General features: G+C 34.8%; 1 protein-coding gene across 8 annotated transcripts in view; it reads left to right on the top strand.

Moving 5' to 3' along the window:
* Nucleotides 1-20,562, top strand: part of ADGRB3 (adhesion G protein-coupled receptor B3) — a 469,027-nt gene that overhangs the window by 178,174 nt on the left and 270,291 nt on the right. For 4 of the 8 annotated variants that reach the window (XM_061460537.1, XM_061460535.1, XM_061460541.1 and 1 more), the window contains exons 3-5: nucleotides 9,977-10,087; nucleotides 12,345-12,374; nucleotides 15,141-15,302. In XM_061460537.1, coding sequence (XP_061316521.1) covers nucleotides 9,977-10,087; nucleotides 12,345-12,374; nucleotides 15,141-15,302 — 303 coding nt within the window. Of the gene's footprint in view, nucleotides 1-6,071; nucleotides 6,091-9,976; nucleotides 10,088-12,344; nucleotides 12,375-15,140; nucleotides 15,303-20,562 lie in introns of those variants that run through there. The other 4 variants (XM_061460536.1, XM_061460540.1, XM_061460543.1 and 1 more) reach the window with 3 other exon arrangements.

Genomic DNA, 20,562 nt, shown 5'->3' with positions numbered 1-20,562 from the left:
CCTCTGAGAATGATACCACTTCAGTAGTGTCAACCCCATTGTTCTCTCTAATAATCAGTGTCAATGTCATGTTGACTAGACTGTGTTTGGTATTACTTTATAACTTAATCAGAGAAATGGAGAAGGAGGCACTTTGCCATGACCAAGTAAAAATCTCTGTCCCAGCTACAGAACAACTTTTTTTAAAGTTTTTTAAAAAATATATATTGAAAAAAAAATACCGATAGCTCTCAGACTGCTCTGTGTATTTTGTAGACCTGTAGAGCTTCATAATCATTAGAAGCTCACCAGTTCTAATGGATTAATTTTCTCAGCCCAGTAACGTGCTGTTCTTACTGCATTAATATTAGTACATTATGATCAGATAGATTATACCCATCAAAAATGCCTGTTCTTAGGTCAACTTTTATGCCATAACTTTTTATATATTGTCATAAGGTATTTGATATGGTATTAAATAGTGGAGGAATCTTGCCCTTGCTGTTCTTTAATGAAGGCTTCAGGGTGAACTTCCCTGAGAGGTGCTTGACAAATTATGCGTTGTTTAGCTCAGCTCTGCAGTTGAGCAGTTCATTTGCCTTTATAGACACATTGCATGGACAACACCTGCCAACTTAACCAACCATGTGGTCATGTCTGACACCATGGGCCACAGAGATAGGAAGGATGTGTTAGCAGATGAGCTCAGATATGTTTTATAAGTGTGCATTATGAAGTAAGAGTGAATGAAAACACTCAGTGTGCTATTTGGGTCCTTAAAACCATTAAATACATTGCTTATTCTGACCCTGAAGTGAGAATCTCAGAGACCTAGAAAGGTGTGCTTTTACTGAATCCAGTGAAAGCATCTAATGGATTTTCAAAAAATCCTGAAGGATCTAGGTCTAAGTGATTTTCATTGATAGATTTTGGGTAAATCCCTTATGTGCTTTCCTATTAAAATCCTATACATGTATTTCTGAAGGATGGATTTAGTTATTGTGAAAATTTGGTCTTAGTTTCTAATTTTGAATCGCTGAGTTTTCTTTCATTTATTTCATGTTTTCCCATTTAATTTTGTTGACTAGAGAAGAAATACTTATGAGTCATAGTTGTTAAAATGATAGGTGTCACCATAAGAGTCCAGAGAGAGACCCTTTGTCACTGTAAGAGACTTTTTAAGAGTTCCGGGTCCATTCTGGAAGTCATTGCAACGCTGTGCTTATCAGGGGCTGTGTCATACATACATATCCCAGGCTGAACTGCGTGGAATAGTATGTTTGAAATTGCATGTGTATGATCATTAATGTGCCAGTGACGGTTAGCAAAGGCTACATATCCTTGCAAACAGGTTATATAAACCTCTTAGCTCAGAGTAGCTCTGTAGTTTTCAAATAGACCTTCTAGTCCACAGCCTCAGCTGACACAATTTGGCCTGTCTGGGTGGAACCAGGCCAGCTTGCAGCAGCCAAGGCCATCCTTCCCTCCTTCCCTCATCTGTATACAAACAGCCAGCTTTGTGATGCCACAAATGATAAAAATGTAATGTGCAAAACTTACATCCAGTGACACTTCCTCCATTTTTTATTATTCTTTCATAGAAACAATTCAAGAGTCTTAAAAAAGGACAAGAAAATGCTCTTTAAAGCATGCAATATCATTTAGCTTTACCTGGAAGCTTTATCATACTGAAAAAAAACCCTTCACAAGTTTAACTGTGCTTGGTGAGGACAGTTTACAGTACCTGTAATTTAAAATATTTTTTCTTGTTCCTTCTCTTCATGCAGCTTCAAAATCTTTCACAGATGTAAATTTCCGTGTCATAAATTCATAGATAATTAATTTCTAATTTTAATGAACACTGCTATCATTTAGAAAAGAAACCATCTGCAGGAATGCGTTAAATAGTTGCAGGGCAAGGAAATAGTCTTGATGTCCTTGTGAATCCTGCTTTCCAGAGTTAATTTTACTTACTTTATAGTGTTTCTCGAACAGAAAATAAAGATAATGAAGTTATTGAATTCAGCAATAGCTTAGAAAATTATAGTTTATGCTCAGTCATCTTCTCTTCAGTTGTAAATGTATAGAGCAATAAAGAGGCACATACTAGCCTGTGTGTAATATTTAGGTAGCTTGCTGGTGTTCAGTAAAAAGAGATTGTTTATATAAAATGCTACTACTCTGAAATAATTACTGCACTGGCTAGCCATATCAATAATTCAATTAATTAAATATATGACAAAAGAAAAATATCTAATGCAGAAGTAAAACAGTATGAAATGTAAAAAAAGCAATGAAGGTACCAGTGTGTTATTATCATACTATGATTTAAGGGCTACACATGAATAAGTTATTAGAACAGAAACATTAAAATGATGAGAACAGTACAAGAGAATGCATTAAATGTCTTTCATTTAAGAAAAAAAAAACAAAACAAAACAAAGAACCAAAAATAAATAAAAGTAATCCCATGTGTTTTCATTCTTTAATGGGAGAATAATATACTGCTGAATTTAGAGGATTTTAGTGTTGAACTCGATAACATAGGTTTTCTTTATTGGTTTTATTATTTTTATTTGAATAGAAATATTTTGGTATGGATTGCTAGGGAAGTATTTAAATGGGAAAAATAAAAAGAAGTACAGAGTATCTTCTGCATACTGGCCAAGATAATGACAAAATGTGTCAGATTTAGCAGAGATATAAATAGGTAAAGCTGCAGTTTGGGCTTTCAGTCACCCCTCCTTTTCCTCTTTGCTTAGTTATAATTCTGCAAAGAACATATGAAAACACACTACCTCCTGTGGTGATATTTTACATTCTTTTTGAACAGGTATGGGCCACTTCACTAGATTCACATGCTCACTTTCTTCTGCGTAGGTGTAAGATGATGAGCAAGTAGACTCAGGGAGGCAAGTAATAGAGCTTGCACAGTTTCAACATTCTGTGCACAGACAAAATGAATAAATTTTGCATCTTTATGATATTCTTCACTGACCAAATCTGTAACCATAAATAAACAGATTCACATCCCACCAAATATAATGGCTGGCCAAGGGAATCGCTGCAGAGACACACAGAGGAACAGCAGATTTTATTGCCACAAGAAAGTGTAACTCATCAGGATTTGTGTGATCATTTATAGTTTAATTCAGTAATATTTCACTTCTTATGTCACTAAAACTAGCAGCAGTAGTATTAATCCGACATTATTTTCTAGAAGCAAATGGGTCTCCCTAGAGACAAACACAAACTAATTACCTATGTACAATATGTTGATGGTTTAAATACATAATTGTTTTCCCCAGTTTTTTGAAAGATGAAAGAATGCATATGTATATGTATTAGGATATGTCTGTTTGCAAGAGAAAGGAAATCTTGTATCTAATTTTCTAGAAATGTTAAGCTATCTTTTTCTTGATAAAAAGCAAGAGTGTATTTTAATAAAAAAAATTACTTTGTAAGTACAAATACTATTGCCTTTCATATTTCCACTACTATTAAAATCCTCTCCATGTTTTCATGAGTAATAGGATATCTTTCTCACTGTGTTCATGAATACAGCTCAGCTCAGACCTTAATTCACTGTAGTGAAAGAAAATATTCCCTTCAGTTTGAAAATGGTCAAAGCTCTTTGTAGAGCCAAAAGAGGACTTTTTATGGGACCAGGATCTACGTAGGAAGTAGGCAAAGACTGTTTTAAGAATGTTTTCCACATTTGCTGAGAGGTTCCCATGGAAATCTAATTCAGCTAATAGCTATGTTACCATTTTGGCAACTTGCCTCCCTGGTGAGGAAATACCATTTTAAGGGGTTCCCATAGAAAGCCATAGCTTAAATATGTGTTGCAGAGTGCTAATATTCACTGATGCCCTGAAGCTCTGTGTCCTGCCAACAAAGCATTGGAGGACAAGTGCTTCCTTGTGGGACCTGAGTGCCCTGCTACAGCGAAGCAGGGCTGCAGGCAGGCAAGGGAATGCTCCTGGGATTTTAATCTTTTTTTTTGTCACAGGGTTTACTGTGAAGGGAAAACAACTGAAGTTCATGTTTTGTTCGGTTTAGGTTTGATTTTGTTTTTTAGGTTTGTTTTTTTTTTTTTTTGGTTTGCATTTTTTCAGTTTGTTTTGGGGTGATTTGGGGGTTTTTTGTTTGTTTGGGGTTTTTGGTTTTGGTATGTTGGTTATTTTGTTTGTTTGTTTGTTTGTTTGTTTCGGTTGTTTTTGTTTTTCTTTTTTTTTGATCTCCATCCCTACAAAAGAAGACCTAAAGAAAACCAAACAAAAAGAAAAAAACAAAACCCAGAAAACACCCTCAATCCTTTGAGTATAATGAATTTTATATATATATGTGAGAGATAATTTTTATAGTGAAAAAGAAACGGAAAGTCATGGCTTCTCCAGTCAATGCAAAATTGTGCTTCTGTCAACACACATTCTGCCATCTAGTGACCAGAAGAAATTGTATTCTCCGGCTGCAACTGTAACGAGAAACCCCAAGTACTGCTGCTACTACTGCATATTGCCCTAGTATCTTTGTGGGAGAAACTATGGAATGGACTACAAAGAAATTAAATGGGCAGGAAACATTTTGAAGCTCCTGGAAGTCTGCAATTAATCAGATATATTGAAATCAGTTAATAGCTCGGCCCGTAAATTAGTTTAAATAGACTGGTTCTTCACATATTTCTATAGCCCCCTTCTTTCTTCCTGTCCCTGTATGCACTCCTTCCTTCCCCTTCACCTGGACATACTTCAGCATTTTGCATAATTTCTCAGCAAAACATTTCCGTGTTTGTACAGAGAGGATGCCATGCTACTGTACGTGACAGTCTGCATTAATGCACATTCTGGCTGCAAGGCCTTTAGTATTCATTCCGTAGTCAAGAGTAATTGAAAACACTCATTTGACTGTTTATAGTTCAGGAGTGGGTGGCTGAGAGAAGAAAATGACAGTGACTTTGGGGAATTGATTGCCTGTTCTTGCTTTTGAGGTTCTGATCACCCTTCAGGGAACTGCTTACCATCTCACCTTCCAGGCAGTACAGTACATGCTGAGGACACTCAGCAGCTCTCAGGGGTTGCTTTACATTTTACATGTCCTGAAGCAATAACATTAAAGGCCTCAAAACACTTTTTTTACCTGAACAGGTCATTCACAGTGTTGTCACCAACTACTGGCTGGCTGATAGTTGGGCTTGTGCAGCCTGGAGAAGAGAAGGCTCCGGGGGGACCTTACAACAGCCTTCCAGTACCTAAAGGGTGCTACAAGAAAGCTGGAAAGGGGCTTTATACAAGGGCATGTTGTGATAGCACAAGGGTGAATGGCTTTAAACTGAAACAGGGTAGGTTTAGATTAGATATCAGGAAGAAGTTCTTCCCTGTGAGGGTGGTGAGACACTGGCGCAGGTTGCCCAGAGAAGCTGTGGCTCCCGCAACCCCAGGCAGTGTTCAAGGCCAGGCTGGATGGGGCTTTGAAGAACCTGGTCTAGTTGAAGGTGTTGTTGCCTGTGGAAGAGGGACAACTATATGATCTTTAAGGTCCCTTCCAACCCAAACCATTCTGTGATTCTACTGCACTGAAAGAGGCTTTTCTATGAACACCTGTGTGTTCTGTGCCATTAATAGCATAATTCTTAGTAGATGGTACACCTATAACAAGATCAGTACATTTACACTGTGAAGCTCCCATGAAATGTGACATAAAAATAGTCATAAAAGCCAAACCAACATTGTTTATAATGTCAGCTGATGACTAGGATATATATGTAACAAGCTTGCAAATATTATTAAACAGCCTACGCATAAAATCTGTTTGACATGTACCTTAACTTTAATGATTATCTACTTGTCAAAAAGCAAAGACTAGCCATTGGTGAGTAGAGCCTTGCAAAGCCAGTGTTTTTCTTTTGTATTGCTCAGTCTTCCTACTTTGCATTTTTATCCTGTTAACAGATGTTTTTTCTTCTTTGTTCCAACAGAGAGCACATGGCACCTCTCTTCTCTCCTAAAAATGTACACCTACATTGGCCGCAAGATTTTAGCTTCTCCTTTAAAAACTAAAAAGGTTACTCAATAGGAATAAAAATTCCCATAATATAACATAAAAATAAAGGTAAAGCCAATGGGACTACAGATAAGAGTTGTTGTAAATAATACTCAACTGTAAACTTTGGAATTTCAGAAATTATTGTTCGGGTTGTTGGTTGGTTTTTTGTCACTACTGGAAGGCATGGAACATATTACATGCTTCAGAGTTATATGTAAAATTAAATGATAAATGACATCCATATTAAGATATATGCATTGCTAAAACAATTTCAAGTATTGATCCATTGTGTACAGCTGAGGAGAGAAAGAATATGCGTCCTATTGCAGGAAACTACTGTACTTCCATAGCCACCAAAGGACCGCTGGCAGCAGGATAAATTCTTCTACCAGATTACTAAACCTTGGATTTCTACCACAAGTGTTTGGAATATGTTATAATTTGATATAAATCATGGTCTGGATAAAATGACCCATTCAGGGTTCCCTATAATGCTATTTGTTGTTTACATATCCAGGTATTTCTTTGAATTTATTCTCATGCAGGTAGATTAAGCTTTAAAAATGTACCAAAAAGCATTGAGACCTTTTCATGTTTTCAGACCTAACTTAGAGTCACATTGGTGAATTCTGGATCAGGCTGTGTACCTGTCTGCTGCTGAGAAGATTTCTTGCCCCTCTTTATTTAGTGAAATAATTTATTTAATACCAATGTTTGAGGTAAAAGCAGAGAAGGACTATTTTTTTCACCCAAGGGAAAATTAGGACAGGCGTCACCAAAAAGTCCTGTTCAGGAAGTGGTATCTGCAAAAAAACCCTTTTCTGTGTTAGAAAACTTATTTTCAGCAAGACATAAGTAAGATGAATGAGAATGCAAAAAATTCTTTTCCTCAGAATCTCAATTCAAACATGCAATGTTACATCCCAGACATCAGGTCTTGAATCATGCTGACTTGACACTTCAGAACACCTCTCGCCAGATACTGTCTAGAGTGACATGGTTCTTATCACCTTTTCCACACAAACAGGTGCTTGAAACTACTGTGCTGTTTAGTCTGAGTTGGGTTGAATTGCTTTCCCATCCCAGAAAGCATTTAAATACTTCTCTCTGAAATATTGAGGTAAAACAAATGCATAATTGGTTCATCTTTTGCATTTCTTAGCTAGGATATGAAAATGGAGGAAACTTATATTCTGCTTAGTATTTATTGTAAACTATGGCAGTCACTGAAGTAAAATATTTTATTATAAAATGCTTCATAAAAATGCATTGCTGTTGAATTTCTTAGATTAAACAATTTTGAGAACACTGTTTGTACTTATACACAGAAACTGGACACTTCTGATTCCATTATGAAAATTTACTTTACCTTTATTTTATTTTTCTTATGAAGCCTGAATTTTAATGAGTCCTTAAAGTCCTCACCCATGCCAGTACACTGCATTTCCTGATACCACTTTTGTTCTTGTGAGGCATTTGGTTAAATACTTTAGTGAATATGAAAATGAGAGCACTCCCTAAGTCCAGTTCCAATTTTTGATAGAACTTATAGAGAAATATTTTAATCTTTGTTATGAACATCTTTACTATAAACTTATATATTTACATATATTTATATAAATGCTTAATATATTAAAGGGAGATTAGTTGAAAAGTGCATCTCAAAGAGCATCAGCAATAGTTGAAGTGAATTGAATGTGAAAATTTAAAATGTGTTGTGGAAAATGAATAAGTCAAGGCATGATTAGATCCTGTATCAGTGACTTGTATTTTATTTTCTTTGGTGATATTTGTGAGTAAATCCATCGTTGTGAATGGAATTACTCTGGGTATAAACCACAGCCCTGAAAAACTGATCTCCCAGACTTCTTTTTCTCTTCACCAGAGGCCTCTGTCCTGCAGGACACTGCATGTGCCTGCACCCTGATTGGGAGGCTGCAGGACTGGGACTGGAACATTCACCATCTCCCTATATGCTTCTGGAAAGCCTTCCTCTAGCAAAGGTCTCCCATTATTGCACTGTGTTTGTAACTTAAAAAACAGATTAAAGTCTTTTGCAAGAATGGTGCCATATCCTTTAAATTGCCTAACAAGCAGGCAGTGTGCAGGCAGAAATCTCAGAGCAGATATGCTTTGCTTTCACAGCATTTCTGAGGGAAAAGCTATGTGAAGTCTCTTGTCCTTCACCATGCTGTTATTTAGGTTAAATGCTCATCTGTACTGCAGTTTACATAAACTGTGAAAGTATCATTCTAATCTTAATTTGCATTAAAAAATTAATTGTAAAACTTCAATTATAGTGAGAGATTTCCTACAAAATAAAAAACTATCTCAAATCTGAGGAGCTGTAGAAAAGGTCTATTTTGTAAAAATATATTCATAAAAATTTGTAACACACATGTATGTATACACATACATATATGTATATATATTCATGATCTTTTACATGTATTTCTGGAATGTATTAAAAATGTTGATTAATTCTCAAAATATATTTTATTAATTAAATTTTCAAATATTCTCTTTAGAATGCAAACTTCATTGCCATTCTCAAATGAATAATTACATTTATATTTTAAGTGGTGCCATTAATGAATATTACAAAAAAAGAAACACTAATTTGGAGAAATATATTCTTAATTTACTGGAAAGGAAGAAAACCTCTCTCTGCTGATTGACCCCTTACAAATATATTTACCTTTTATTATTATTTTTTTACTCAAAGTAGAAATTAAAATGTTTAATGATGTATCAAAACAATGTATTAGTAAATAACATTTATTAGTAGCCTTTAAACCTTGTTTTGCATCTTTTGAGGCAGGATGGTAAGTTTCATTATCTTCATGATTTTACAAATTGGGGAGAATTTTGAATTTCCCGTTTGCAAGGTAACTTTCTAGCAGAAAGATGTTTACCAGAAAGATGTTTATATTCCTAGTGCTTCAGTCACCTTCTGCCTCATCAGAAACTTCATGTGGTTGTAGTTAAAGCAGTTTTAATGTTAAGTCATGGTTCCCAGCACACGATTCCTAAATTAGAGTCCCAGTAAAACCTGAGTATTTAGCACCAAGCTGTGCCTGGGAGTAGCAGAAGGAGCAGTGCTGAAGACACAACAGTCGCCCCTTAACTGCTAAGGACCCTGCACATTTTTTCACAGAAAGAAGTGGAGTCTGAGGTAGGAGGCAAGGAAGTTTGTGAAGGATCAGAGAGGGAAAATGACTGGAGTGATAGGATAAAAAAATTAAGTACTCTTGTCTCCCACACTCTGAGCCTTTATATCATTGATTTTGTCTTTTTTTAAAGTAATTTCCCTATTACAATTCATAGGGGCTTCTTTTTATATGCTGAAGGCAAGATAAAAACTATAGGTTTCATAATTGAGAGGTTTCAGAAAGAAAACAGTTCACAAGCATTGTTCTGCTGGATTCAGCCTAAAAAAAAATAAGCTGTTTGTTGCCTAAATTGTTATTTCACCTTGCCACCATTCTGAAAGATGACTTGTTATCTCTATTGAAGGCTTCATTAGCCTGAAAGACGTGCAGAAATAGAAGTCCTTTGGAAGAGCAACAGGCTTTGCCATAGAACAGCAATGTCGGACACTGTCACGATCATTTTCTGTGTGGTTTGCACTTATACAAAATATAGGTATAAAAATGTCTGCATTTTAATAATTGTTTTTATCCTGTGTCATACAGTTAATTTATAGTATGCGTCACTACACTTAATGTTGGTTCATGCAGTAAAATCATGTTTGAAAATCTGCAGACATAAATTTAAGTATGTGTTAAAAGCTGAGTGTAGCAAAGATAAGTTGATTTTAACTGCCATGATCACTTGCCTGACTCTTGCCAGCAACTTCCAGGTATGTTTAGGAACATATTGCATGAGATAGTATTTGACTTTTGAGAAATGTCTACACACAAGCTTTCATAAACCTTTATTCTGTCTTTAGAATTTGGAATGATGGGAGATCATACAATTAAAAGTCAGCGACCTCGATCTGTTCATGAAAAAAGGGTCCCTCAGGAACAAGCTGATGCTGCTAAATTTATGGCACAAACTGGTAATACATCAGTTACATTTTTCTATTTACTGTTGTTAATTTTAGCAAAACCACTGCATGTTTCCATAATCTTTTGCTGCATATTTGTCAGTTTTCTAAGCTGATAATTTTTTTGAATCATTTATTTTTTTATTTATTTTTTCACCAGTTAAAGTCCATAAATAAAGTAGCTGAGAATTAGGTAGATTACACAAAAAACATGCACTGTGAATATAGATACTGAATTATTTAGTGTAAGCATGAATTTCTTCATTAGTAAAAGCAGTATCATATGTAGAAGACACAGGACATCTTACTGTGACATGCTAACTTTTGTTTTTAAAGATGTTAAGAACATGCTTCAGAATTTCTTTATAAATAGACGGAGGTCTAATCCCACCTTTAGACATTTATCAAATTAATTGCTAGGGTGACTTTAATGTGCATACATTCAGCATTTACTATCTTTGGCCCAGCACAACACTCTATTCTCTAGTTTCCAGATTCATAATTGCTAAATTAAATTGGCTGTAAGTAATTTTTAATTGGATGTGCAAATTATCTAACAGGTTTTCATCTAAAACATATTTTCTAATTTTGTTTGAGCAACTTCATCTACTTTAGATAGAGGTACCAAGATAATATTACAAACCTAAAGCTAAAATAAAACTAAACAAACAAAGCCTGCTTACCAACAGTTACCACAGCTGCCTTTGAGGTCAATGATAAAATTTCAGTGGTGAGTTAAATTAAGCTCTCATACACCAAAACTGCTGCCATCAGTAATGATTGGTAAAATTGGTAAAATCTGTTGGTAAAATCTAACTCTTCAGTGGTTCCCTACACACTCCATTCCAGTAAGTTACTGCGCTGAAAATCTTGTGCTCCATAATTATTGTATGGATTTGAAACAACTTACTCTGTATTCCATAGTTACTAACCTAGAAAATATGCCTGCATCAGTCATACATAATGCTTCCAGTTTATATTCACTTTAGTAAAAGAGCTATAATTGCTTCTATTTCTGTTGCATGTTGACTAGGGTGCTTTACTTAACAGAATTGCAGAAATCAGTATATTGAGTAATCTAAATATGTGTACAGCCAATCACTGTTGATCTGTTTGGTAAAGAATTTAAAGGGGGAAAAGTCTGTTTCTCTCCTATTAATTTATAGGACTACTTTTATGGCTAACTCGCAGTTGATAATACTGTAAGAAAATGTAATGGAAGAAGGGAGCCTAGAATATTCTTGGTCTCCATGCAGCTTTTGTTTAGGCAAGTAGAACTTACTACTTACATACCTAGCTCAGTATGTTAGTTGCTTACTACATAGAATAACACCTTCGCTTTTATGCTGGTTCTTGAATTCATACAATTACTCCAAAAGATAAGAAAGATGATCTATTTTATTTCCTCATACAAATCCCTGAAACTTCCATGTTATCATGTAAAACTTGTATTTGATAGTTTCTAGTCATGCATTGCAATGCATCTATTATGGGTGTTAGAGAACTGCATTATAAATGCAGCACTTATACCATCACCTTCTGATAGATTGTGTGTGTGGAGTGGGAGATGAACGTTCAAAATTATACAGGCTTGGTTTTCAAGGCCCTGTTCTGAAAGCATGTGAGATATATCAGCAGAGCATATAAATTTACATGGCCAGCTTTGAGGAAATCTATAATTTCCATACGGTAGGTTTAACACATTATAAGTAATATTGTGCTCTTTTTGGACATACTTACTAATTTTCATCTCTTCTTCATTTTGATTTTCCTTTGTAGTGATCATTGCATATTTTCTTCACCTCTAATGCATTCATTTTTTTGCAATACCATCTTAAACTGATTCATAAGTTTTTTTTCTAACATATCTATCTCATGAATTTACCCACATACTGAGAATTCTAATAGCCTTTAAAGTGAATGGATACTGTTTATGAGGTTTCTTATATTTTACGCCTGTTCAATATTTTATTTTGTGTAATAGTAAAACAGATGCAAAAGTGCAGCAAAATGTTTGCATGGTTTAAAAAGGCAGAGAGATAGGAATAGAGAGGGATAGGAACAGAGAATTGTCCTGGAAAAAAATATGAGAAACATTTAATACTGTTAAGAGTAGTGGACTTAATCCACTAAGTTTTGCTGGAATGGAAGACTTTAAAAATGTGACATGAAAAATATGCATTATCCTGTTTGTGAGTGAACCATTTATGTGAATAATTTATTGCCCTGTATTTGTCATTTTTTATGTTTGGGCTGATCCTTCTCTTAGGTGTTATGGGATTTAGAGAGTATAATACAGGTAAGTGTTACACACATCAATGAGGCCTTCAATACAGTAAGTTATGTTTCCTCTTACATGTAAAGCAGCAGCGGAGAATAAGGGCTTGGTAGCTTGCCAATAGTTAAGTTGAGGTTGTAGATTTAGTAAAATAGATATAAAATTTTAAGACTTCTCAACATAAATCTGGAAGTAAAATAAAATGTAGCCCTTTTGAAATTTCATTTCAGAAAAGAAAAAATACAAAATAAAGCAATAGAAGGTTTATTTTCAGATTACCTAGGCAGTCAAGATTTATTGTAGGAAATAATGAAGTCTTTATTTGCTTTAATTAAAAATTGTTAACCATGGTATAATACGTCAGTGAAGGTGTTTCCTTCCTTCAAATTAATTAAATTAATTAAAATTAAAATTTCATATTGACAACAGTACAAAATACTCTGAAAAATTACATATTAACAAAAAAAAAAAACAGAATGCATTGTGCAAAAGGAAGCAAAGGAGCTGGTAAGAAGAATTTGCTCTTTATTTGCTCTGTTTTCACTCTTTTTGCATCATACATCATGTTAATGTGGAGAATCTTGCTCCAGTAAATGTTTAAGCCTTCTTTACATATGCTGAAGTATATTGCTAGATTCTGATCTTTGTTAATGGACAGTACATATATGCTCAGAACTTCTAATATTTAAAATTAATTTCAAAATTCACTCAATATAATCACACTTATTATGTCATTGCTGGTTTTCATCATATTGCAGGGGTTAAGGGCAACTTTTTATAACGTTAAGATATCAGAAATCTAAAATTTTTATTACTTCATTTCTGTATTCTATTATCTGTGCACTGTCACCATTTCTGTGTTGACTAGTGGACAATTTACGCTGAGTATATATGACTGGTTTACCTAATGAGGAACATCTTGAGAAACATAGCTTTGAATTTTTCTGCTGTTTGACCTTTTATCTAAACCATTTTAATGAAGGCAAACTCAAACTTCAAACATGTAGGAAAAGACAAAAAGATATTAGCCTAGAAACCCATAGTTTCCAAACCCGTACAAGTTTCTGTACCCATACAAGTTTCTATACCCATACAAGTATTTTTACTATACACATGGAGTTTATAGTACATATTATGTAATTGTTGATGTCTTCCTACATATTAGCTATACTTACCATATTATATTGTCTAATCTGAACCCAGGGCAGGTAATAGCCTCATCAAAATACTAAATTCATATCAGAAAAAATTATTAAAACAATAATAAGTGTTTAAATTTCTCCTTTTTTTTTTTTTTTCACTTAACAAAGAAAATTACTACAAAAATCAGCGGTTAATTTTTTTATGCAAAAAAAATCATCATTTTATACTTGTCAATAGAAATTGTAAGAATTTGGTATAATATTGTGAAAAGCAGGGGGATTTTTGTGCTAATTATAAATCATTTTATCTTCTTACTGAATAAGAAGCACACTTTTTTTTAAGCTTTGACTAGCCTTAGAATTGTTTCTGAGAGGACTCTCACAGACAAGCATTTTGCGAAAGTTTCAAGCTCTCTACTAAAACAATTTCAAGAAATAGTATCTCACTTTCTGCACTCTTGAAAGAGTTTGGTTTGCAGACTTTCACTTGATTGCAACCAGTATCAAAGCTTTTGAAGAACAGAGGTATATTGAGATAACTGACATTTTAAGCAGCTATTCAAGACTGAAGTTTGTATCATGCCACTGATTTTAAAGCAGAAAATCACATTTGTTTCAAAAAGGACTTAAGTTTAAAAATCTTGACAGAGCCTTTGGCATGCTATTTTATACCGATTTTTATGGGAGAACATAAATAAGAATCCACAATTATTTACTCAAAGTGTTCAGTGAGGTTCATCACATGATTTTTGCATTTGCTTTCTGAGAATACTCAAGGGATCCAGTTTGCTGAACATGAAGGCATTTGGGAAAGGAATTCCAGAATTTTATTTGTAGATGTTCATGGAAACTAAATTCAAGTATCCTTTCCTGAGCATCCATGGAAGAAGACTTTACATGTTACTTGTTTTCATAAAATAGAAATAATACAGTGTGCTATCTCTCAACAATTAAAAAAAAAAAAAAGGTATTCAAATGTACAGTATTGATAAACCACATCTGACAATTTTGAAAATGGTGATATGAACTATATGCAGTCATAAGGTCTAGCACACCAAATTGTTTAGCACACCTGTATGTCTAAAGTGGAGCAGATCTGTGCAGTAAATGATCAAACCAAATTTTCCATTCCACTGTTCAGGTCAAAATTTGGTAAGCAAGGTGCTTCTGTTCGTCAGGAAACTAGATAACTCCCTTGAGAGAAAAGATAAGAAGTTAGGGTTTAAGAAACAAAACAAAACAAAAACCAGAATTCCATTACATCTAGAGTGATAAGTATAAGTATCAAAGACAAATCCTTTGCTGTTATATAAAGAGTTGTCTATGTTCTTTTAGGATCCTTAGGGCAGTGCTGTTTCTGAAGTGTTGAAGGATAGTAGTTCTCATAAAGTTGTAAATGATGCTAAGTGATCAAAGTGTTTCTCTCTGACAGGCATTATGTGACTGCAGCATTGTAGGTGTCTTTATTTTCTATTCATTGCCCATTTTCACAGCTGCTTTAGTCCATGAACTTTTAAATCTTTGTTTTGGTGTGGTACTTTTCTTCTTTGATTTGTAAGAGCAGACGATAATGAGTTTCACAAAAAAAAAAAGTCTTATTAATACTTATGCCTATATTCATGTTTGTTTGTTGTCTTGGATACAGGTGAATCTGGTGTTGAAGAGTGGGCCCAGTGGAGTACGTGTTCAGTTACTTGTGGTCAAGGGTCGCAGGTGCGAACCAGAACTTGTGTATCACCTTACGGGACACACTGCAGCGGCCCTTTAAGAGAATCAAGGGTTTGCAATAACACTGCCCTCTGTCCAGGTAGTGTTAGCAGCCAATAAATAAAATTGTGGATGTTTTTGAACTGTATAATGATAAGAATTTGAAACTATATCTTTCTTATTGTTTTTAATATGAATTTCATAAGAGCATTTCAGTTAGAGCAGAGAAGTTTAATTCTATTCAGCTATGAAATTTTTGTTATGTAGATTGTTATTTAACTTTCCAAACAGTGAAGATATGAAACAAGAGTCCCTTTTTTCTGACAGTTTCAGATTCTTTTTTAAAGTTTGTGTTCTCCGATTTCCACTCAGAAAAGAGAAGGTATAGCATGAGTACAAAATACACACTAGGGAAGAAATCCAGATCATCAATACCTTAAAAAGCAGAGACTGATTAACAGGGTGGTTTAAGCTATTCGTCACTGCAATTGTTTTTTGATTTAGAATACTGTCTTTTGGACAATGGGCCAAACAGTGTCCTCTGCAAAATAATGTCTTCATGGAGTTTCAGCTACTGACCAAAGGAAGAAAGATCTTGTTAATTTTATTTTGCCTAAGAAGAAAGATGCCTAAATCACCTAATTTTACAGGATTTTATCTTCCTTCTCTCCAATAAGAAATGGGAACTTTTCATATAAAGCCAAAAATATTCATGTAATTCAAAACCCAAGGTAATTAATTTGCTGTCAAAGTAAAATGGAAAAAAGTTAATTCTTAAAATTCACATTGTCTACCAAAGTTTTAAACAAGGTTCACACAAAATGACTGTTCCAGGGTGCGGCTTTTGTTTCTGGATACCCAGTATGAGCAATGGCTACCAGTTCTCAGTGGGTAACAGTGATACTGCCAAGATATTTTCCCTTTTGGATCACCACAGATGATTCTGATAATCTTTATGTATCTAAAGATTCTGATAATCTTTATGTATCTGATAATCTTTATGTACCTTTTCTAAATAATTAGTCTTCTGGGCTAAATCTTGCATATTTTATTGTTTCACATGATTACAATAGCATTATTAATTTATGTTGGTCTCTGTCTGATTACAGGATCACTACTGTGTGGCAGTGTATGAGATTAACAGTTTAGAAATGAACTTTTGCTAGTCACAGCTCCATTTATTATTCAAATGTCCCTTCAATTGTTAGTCTAAATATTCTCTGTCCTCATTACATTATGTATCCTAATTCAGAGAGTTGCATAGTTCAGGATTAACCCTGGTCCATGAATAACAAAATGCATAATTTGCATAGTAGTATAATTAAACCATACTTTGAAAAAAAACAATCCAAACATATGCATACATAACTGGGATCTTGCCTGTGTACCCAGACCTGTACCACTCATTCCATACAGCTTTTGGACTCTGTCAACAGAGCAAGATTTTACATCACAGAGCATAAACTAGAAACAATAAATGTGCAGAAACATAACAGTGGTCCCAGGGGTGCCAGGGGTAGCAGCATTCTGAGAGCTGGAATGTTTCTTCATCACAAAGTTGCTCTTTCAGAATAAAGAAGTATGCAAAATGGCCTCCTGGACTATGCTTCAAGCATCTATCCACAAACTTCAAAGGAACCTGTTAAAGTTGCAAATATTAATGCAAGACTTCCAGAGTATTTTAATCTACTGCCTTCATAATACTTCCTTTATTGTCAAAGATACTCTCTATTATGTTAGGGAATACATCTTTCTCTGATCTGACTGTCCTAGCAAATGTTGAGAATGGGATTCATCAGCTTCATCATATATATATATTTGTATTGATATTAAACTTTAAGTTTCAAAATAGTACTTCTGATAATTCAAAATCATAAAGGAACCATTTTTAATGTAATTTTTGTTTATTTATATTTGTTCTGGACCAATACTTTTTCAGCAGCAGAAGTCCATTAGGTAATTCAGTCTGTCTTGCAGTCAAGAGCCCTCTAGAGAAGTACAGCATAGCTGGCAACAAAACATAGCTCAGGTAACTGTTGTTGTTACTGCTTCTTTTATGAGCAAGGATATCTCAGGATCCAGTACTGTACTGCCTGTGATTCATTTCAGTGCAATGAATAATTTCCCAAGACAGCTAAAATTGCAAGGAGAAAGAACTTAGAATATCTCAATTAGTTTCTGTTTCTTCATTCACTTCAAGAACTTTTAACAAACTCTGTAATTTAATTTCAAAAAATCCTTTCATGTAGCATCTGATTTGATTATTGAGCCATTTTAAACTATGATACCATAGAATCATAGAGTAGTTGGTTTGGAATTGTCCTTTAAAGGACATTTAGTCCAACTTCACTGCAGTGAGCAGGGACATCTTCAACTAGATCTCCTGTCCAAACTGGCCTTGAACACTTCCAGGGATTTGGCATCTGCCACCTATCTGGTTCCAGTGTTTCACCACAATCATTGTAAAAAAAATTCTTCCTTATTGCTAGTCTAAATCTACCCCCTTTTGGTTTGAAACCATTACTTCTTGTCTTATCACTAAAGATTTTGTCACCATCTTTCTTATAAGCCCCTTTAAGTATTGAAAGGCCACAGTAAGATGTCCCCAGAGCCTTCTCTTCTCCAGGCTGAGCAAACCCAACTCTCTCAGCCTGAATTCATAGTCAGTCCTCTGATCATTTCTGTGGCCCTCCTCTGGGCTCACTCGAACAGGTCCACGTCCTTCTTATGTTGTGGGGCTACAGTGGTGAATGCAGTACTCCAGGTGGGGTCTCACCCGAGCAGAGAAGGAGAATCATCACCTCCCTACGCTTGCTGGCCATACTTCTTTTAGTGCAGCCTAGGATATGGTTGGCTTTCTGGGCTGTGAATGCATACTGGTGGGTCATGTCCAGCTTTTCATTTACTAGTACTCCCTTCTTGGCACGGCTGCTCTCAATCCCTTGATCCCCTAGCCTGTATTTGTGCTTGGGATTGCCCCAGCTCAAGTGCAGGATCTTGCACTTGGCCTTGTTGAACCTCACACTGTTCACATGGACACACTACTCAAGCTTGCCCTTGTACCTCTGAATGGCATCCCTTCCCTTAGGCTTGTCAACTGCACCACACAGCTTGGTGACTTCCGCAAACTGATGAGGGTGCACTTAATCGCACTGTCTAGTACTGGACCAGTACTACTTACGTTGAAACTTCGGTAACAGTAACTTTTCAATTTCTGCTCAGCTTAAAGCTGATCAAATCAAAAGCATTTAAACCCCAATAAAAGTCTCCCAAAATATACTTGTAGGATGAAGGCCAGCAAGGCCTCACGCCTCCTCCCAGTTCACAGCATTTGCGTATTGTGAACACTGTGGGTGTTCACTTCAATATGATTAGGTTCACAGAGTGGCAGAAAGAAGGGAAAGATGCTTTGCAGTAATCCAGACTTGTTGTGGTAGCAATGTTTTTGACAGATAAGTTGGCGATAATCTGAATATTTTTGTCCCAAATAATGAATCTTGCATCTGAAACTGTGTTATAGAAAATAGTAACTCCTCTGTGGGCTAGCTCTCCATCTGGTGTAATTTGGCATGCCTCATCTAGCTATATAATTCATCAGATATTAATTTTTTTTTTTGCATTTAGCAAATGGTATTAAAGAAAGAAAATGTAATTGAAATGTCAAAAAAATATTCAAAGATAAGAAATTTTAAATTAGGATTTTTTTTAAAGTTTATCTGGATAATACCATATGCTTCTATAAAGCATTGAACAGATTAATTCTCCTTGATATTTGTTTGCTGACAATAGTTGTTTTCTTATTGTTATGCCTTTTTCACTCTTGATTTCATTGGTTATCTACTAGTTTCAGATATAAAAGTCGATACATACAAGAAGTCTTTTGCGTAATGAGATAAAAATTTGTCATAGAAGAGGATTTTGGGCACAGAATAATTTAAGCAACAAACAGATAGAGGCTGCTGAGAGTCTGAGTTCACCCACAGTGAAGCATTTTGGTTTGGGCTATGTTCAGATTCAAAAATCACAAAAGAATTATTGAATGTTGCTATTAACAGGCAGGCACTTTTGGCAGAAGAGATATACAACCTTTTGGTTCAAGACAGTATCACTAAAGAGCCCCTCAGCACATGTTTTTGTAATTTTAAAATGAAGATAACTAACAACATTTTGGCAGCATTTTAACTTCAAATTAACCAATAAATGCATATGTACCTTAAAAAAAATCAGTCTGTTTCTACGTAGCATCAAGGCCTTTCTAATTAATTATTTCTTTACAGAATAATCTTTTCCTAATTTACATTATTTTTTCTTTTGCTATGTTATGTACTTTTTGAAGTTCTTGTTGCACCTGAGCATCTTAACCATTATTGTATCAGAAGATGAAACTATAACATTATTATTACTGACCAGTGTTCGGAATCTGATCTGACAAATTGGTTTCTCATTAATTTTTCTTGTATGATAATAAATTTGGAGCCTTAGAGATACATCAGGATTCAGAATCTAATGCTTTGCCAATGAGAAAAAAAATTCTTCAGATCATATGGCTAGATCAGAGTAGCTGTTAAAGTATAGCACCTGTGAGAAAAGATGAAATGTAAGGGATTCTATGCATATGTAAGCATCAGTTTGCTAGTTGTAGATGAGTTAGGTTAGCTGGTTTTGACCAAAATCTCACAGTTACTCAAGGTTTCTAAAATAATTAGACTGTAATCTGTCACTTTAACATTAATTTGGAATGTTCCTGAGATTTAAGTTGTTTTGGTTTTTCGGGTTTTTTTTTAGTTAATATAATGCAGATTGATGTGATACTTAGAATAAGATAATTGTAATAAAGCTAACCATGTAGGATGTGGAATAAAAACATTATTTTAGACCACTTCTATATGACCAACTAAAAACTTTCCAGCAACTGAGCTGTTAACTAGTGTGTTAAAATATTCCTTGTATAAAGCTTGACGTCTTCTGTCAGGTACAATTTCTCAGAAGTTACCTAACAAGCTTTTTACCTCAACATGGAGTCTGAAATGATGTTTTTCCTTACTTTTAATGAAATGCAAAAGAACTTACCTACATGCAGAATTCCCCTTGATCTTACTGGTGATTTTGTGATAATTTATCAGGGAGCTGAACATCCTTCTGCACCCTTGCAACTGAATTTCACCTCAGGAAATGTTATTCTGATCCCTACAAGAAAAGTGTTTTATTTGTAGAAACTGGGCAGGTGGTATGTGCCTTCAGGGCAGAGGAAACCTATATACGAGTTCTTTCACAGTGATGAAAAAAAGTGAGGAAAAAGCAGAAAAATCTATTTCTTCTGTAATGTTGTGAATCATTACCAATGATACACTGAGATGTTA

The sequence above is a fragment of the Pezoporus flaviventris genome, unplaced genomic scaffold (assembly GCF_033815535.1).
Source record: "Pezoporus flaviventris isolate CSIRO_AGI_PZ_B2104156 unplaced genomic scaffold, CSIRO_AGI_Pfla_v1 ptg000031l, whole genome shotgun sequence".
NCBI lineage: Eukaryota > Metazoa > Chordata > Aves > Psittaciformes > Psittacidae > Pezoporus > Pezoporus flaviventris.
Note: the sequence above shows the minus strand (reverse complement) of the source record. Positions and strands in the feature narration are given on the sequence as shown.